The 4323-nt window shown below is 30.5% G+C and overlaps 1 protein-coding gene across 1 annotated transcript; it reads right to left on the bottom strand.

The window, feature by feature from the left end:
- Positions 1-1766: 1766 nt before the first annotated feature.
- Positions 1767-3247, bottom strand: LOC120184385 (pentatricopeptide repeat-containing protein At3g13150-like). Its single transcript, XM_039188870.1, has 2 exons — positions 2296-3247; positions 1767-1777 (listed from the first exon to the last, which is right to left on the bottom strand). Exons 1-2 carry the CDS (start codon positions 3245-3247, stop codon positions 1767-1769), a joined length of 963 nt encoding a protein of 320 aa, XP_039044801.1.
- Between the last annotated feature and the right edge of the window lie 1076 nt (positions 3248-4323).

The following is a 4323-nucleotide window of genomic DNA, read 5'->3' on the forward strand; positions in this document are numbered from 1 at the left end:
CCTCCTTCGGCACCGGCTGCAGACGATGATCCAGAATTTCAGCAACTTATGCAAGATATCGACGATCACGTACCAGATGATGAGCCTGCATCGGAACAAGCTCCACAATAGGATCAAGTGCCTCAACATTTTCGTTCATTTTTTGAGACATTTGATCTACGGTATGCTTCTATCGAATCCCACTTGACTGCTACTCACGAAGCGGTAAATCATCGCCTAGATACTTTGAAAGCTCGACATATGGAGTTTCAAAGGGAGATGCTTGCACGTATAGATGCTCTCTCTCTTGAGATGCAAACACGATTTCCTCCTCCTCCCGATCCTTCTATGGACGAGTAGACATTGTTTTGTTTTGGATCATCTTTGAACTTTTCTTGTTAAAACATTTTGAATGCTTTGGGATTATTGTTTTCTTTGGATTGTTTGAATATGTTTGAATTTGTTTGGAGGTATAATTTGGATGTTTGGAAGTTTGAACTTAATATATATATTTAGTTTGGTTGAATTTTGTTTGGAGGTATAATTTAGACATATATGATCAATTATGCCATTTCACATTCGATTATGAATATTGTTATGGAACTAATGGCTAATCTCTCTTTTGATTGTGATCTTAGCAACTTAATCTTATTTACTTTTAATCAATTGGCTATGTTTTTCAAAACCTTGTTTAGAACATTTTAAAGTCTTTTTGATTTAATAAAAAAGGGGGATAAGTGTAAAAGTGTTAAGGGGAGAAGTTTTAGAGTAAGGGGGAGTAATTTTTCAAAATTTATTTTCAAAGAAAATCTTAAAATTACACACATGTTTTGTTATATCAAAAAGGGGGAGATTGTTGAAAATATTTTGATGTTACGATATAACAAATTAAGTATAAATGAATTTTAAGATTTTACAAATGATTTTCTAAGTATATTCGATTTAATTACTCGAATATCAAATTATTACTCCAACTCTTCAAGATCAATTTCAAACCTTACTAAATGTGTAAAATTGTGTTTTATACTTAATATATTTTTGAAACAATTTTCACAAAGTATTTTGAACCAAAATCAAGCCTAAAATCAATTTTTCAAAGTGATGCACCAATCCATGCATCGATGCATCATGGAATAAATTGAACATCGAATGCATTTCATGCATCGATGCACATATTATGCATCGATGCACTCAGAGTTTTATGAAAACACAGAATGCATTTGATGCATCGATGCACCAGCCATGCATCGATGCACTCAGGCTATTTTGAAACATCGAATGCATTTTATGCATCGATGCACTCTTAGTGCACCGATGCACTAAGTGTCCAACGGTCAAAATATTTGAATTTTACACTTGATGCACCGATGTACCTTGGGTATACATCGATGCACTAACGCTCCCAATTGATTTAATTAATTGTTTTCACACTCATTACAAGAAATTTCGATTGTTTCAACAAAGTTATTTATCAGTAGAAGTACTAAATTTGTCACGATATATTTATTCTGACCAATTTTATTTGTTACCATGTTTGTTAGAACAACCTTGTCATGTAAAGTATATTGTGACAAAATTGTGTTTGTTACCATTGTATAGTATTTATTATAACAATGAAATTTTGTTACTATAATTAACTTATTACAATAAAATATTTGTCACAATCAATTAACTATTTCATCACGAGAAGTATATTTTGTCATAACTAAGTTATATTTAAACATCAAATATAAAGGGTTATTGTGACGAAAATACATAAGACAACAAAAATTATTTTGTCGTAGTTGCTATCTTGTCACTAAATGCAAGTTCCATAGACAAAATATTTGTTAAAATAAAATAATTATTTTATCACAAAAAGTAAATTTCGTCACAATTAACTTAAATTATAACATCAAACAAAAAATATTTTCGTGAAAAAAAGACATATTACAACAAAATTTATTTTCTCACTACTTTTATTTCGTCACTAAATATTTTTTATAGCTTTTTACTATGACTAAATAATTTTGTTACAATTTGTTATTGTGAAAGAATATTATTTGTCACAATTTTTTATTTTCACAAAATATTAGGGCAAAATAAATTTGACATATCTTTTTCTTTGACTAAATTTAATGTGTTATTGTGACTAAATCATTTTTTTACAATTTATTATTGTGAAAGAATATTAATTGTCACAATTTTTTATATTGAGAAATTAATATTTTTTATAAATTATTATTTTAATTAAATAAGTTTGTCACAATTTTTTATTTTGACAAAATATTGTGACAAAATAAATTTGACATAAATTTTTATTTTGACTAAATTTACTATGAGGTTTATTAGAACTTCCGGTGATGTTACTCCAGTTACTGTCATCGCTAATGCCACTGCTATCACTTGCACGGCTAATATTAGTCTTTGCGCTCTCAAGTGAATCTGCTCTAACACTTCCCTTTGTACTCTCACAGTTCCTATCCATGCTGAACATGCCATCACTAGTAACAGCATCACTCCTATATGTATTAGCACAACTATTGACAATGCTCATTGCAGTCACCACCCCGGTACTGTCAATGCTGCTATGTGGACTTATATTACCACTTGGAGGCAAAGAAGCATCCCAAACACATTCCTTTTCATTTGAATCTGGAGGAAGGAGAGAGTTCTCCCTATTTTGTGATGGCCGTGGAACTGAAAACGGAGAAGAGATTGCACCAGGATCATTGGGTTCTTCAACAAAACCATCTGTTGGCAACGGAACAGTACTTGGTTTCTTAGGTGGAACTCTAATTGAAAGATCTTCTAGAAAAGGTCCCTTCACCGACATGCTCTTCATCAAACACCCCGGATCCGACTGCGCCCGACACCAACCGTTAAGCAAGCTGGTGTACATAATCACACCAGGTTCAAACTTGTCCTTCAATTTATCGAAAAAAGTTTGAGCTTCATCAGCCCTTCTTTTTCTGCATAAAATACTAATCAAAACAGAAAACGCGATCTTATCAGGACAGCACACGTAATCCTCCATGCGATTAAACGCGTGCACAGCCTCTGCAGCCAACCCGGCCTTCACGTAACGCCTGATTAGAATCGCAAAGGTTTCGAGCGAGATGTCGACGCTTTTGGCTTTCATCTGATCGATGAAGTTTGGGGTCGAGTTTGAATCTGGGTTAGGGTTTTTGCTGTGGTGCTCTTTGATTAAGGAATGGAATTTTTCGACGACAAGGGTTTCTTTCTGGTGAAAGGGCAGGGCTTTGGGGCTTTTCAATCGTATCAGCATCGCCGGCTTCAACTTCTTTTATTGGGGTTAGTGGTGAAGAAGAGTAAAATTTTTATGAATCGCAGAGAGAGAGGATGGAAAGCCTAGTCTTGCGTTGGTTAAAGCCATGGAAATCGCCTTTGCGGCTTAAAAATAAGAACCTATTTATTACTTAAAGAACACTATGTTCAACAAATTGTAATATACTATTTTATTTCTTTTAAAGTCATCTATTCTTTAAAATTTATATTTGTTAAACAATTTAATTATATGTATAGATGATATCAGAAAATCTATATTACGATGTCAATTATTTTTAAAATGGTGTTAATATTCTTTAAAATGAATACCAAATTTATTTTTAATATTTTTATATTCAATTTTATAAAGAACTCTAAAAAAATTGGATGTCAACCGAGACCCAAATCCACTTATTATATATTTACATTTAAATAAAAATATAAAATATGCTTCTTAAATTAAATTTAATACTTAACATTTTAATTTTTGATTTTAAATTTTAAATTTATCAAACAATGATTAAACATTGCTTTATTTCGATTCAAAACGATTAAAAGTTTGTATGGATAAGAGGGATGGTTTGTTGATTTTGATGGAATTGGAATAACACGTCGAAAATAGCTGGATAAACAAATATTTATTTAAAATACTCAACGGTTGGTTTTCTCAAGAAAATTTTAAGGAAATGTTGTTTCATAGTTAATGAAATTTTCAAAGAAAACGATGTGCAAATAATTAAATAATACAACCCAAATATATGAAGACGAACAGGAGGAGGAGGATTACTTATAATTTTACTTGAGACAATTATTTTATTAAAATATATTATTTAATTTAATTAATTACGATTGTTTGTATGCTTCTAAATAAAATTACTTTTGATTTGTTCAATTATGCATATTGATTTATTCAAATTCTTTACTTGATTAAATTATTTACATAATTATAATTAAGAAAAAAGTTTCAAACTAGCTTCATAAAAAAATAAATGAAAACATTTTGATAATATATTTTGTTATTATACTTTATTTGAAAATGCCATTGAATTGTATATATCACATAAATTTGATTTTTTG

Source organism: Hibiscus syriacus, unplaced genomic scaffold (genome assembly GCF_006381635.1).
Source record: "Hibiscus syriacus cultivar Baekdansim isolate YM2019G1 unplaced genomic scaffold, ASM638163v2 tig00112888_pilon, whole genome shotgun sequence".
Taxonomy (NCBI): Eukaryota; Viridiplantae; Streptophyta; class Magnoliopsida; order Malvales; family Malvaceae; genus Hibiscus; species Hibiscus syriacus.

What these genes read in the sequence shown, in the direction of transcription:
- LOC120184385 (XM_039188870.1), bottom strand. Translation starts at nt 3,247, where the DNA reads ATGCTGATACGATTGAAAAGCCCCAAAGCCCTGCCCTTTCACCAGAAA.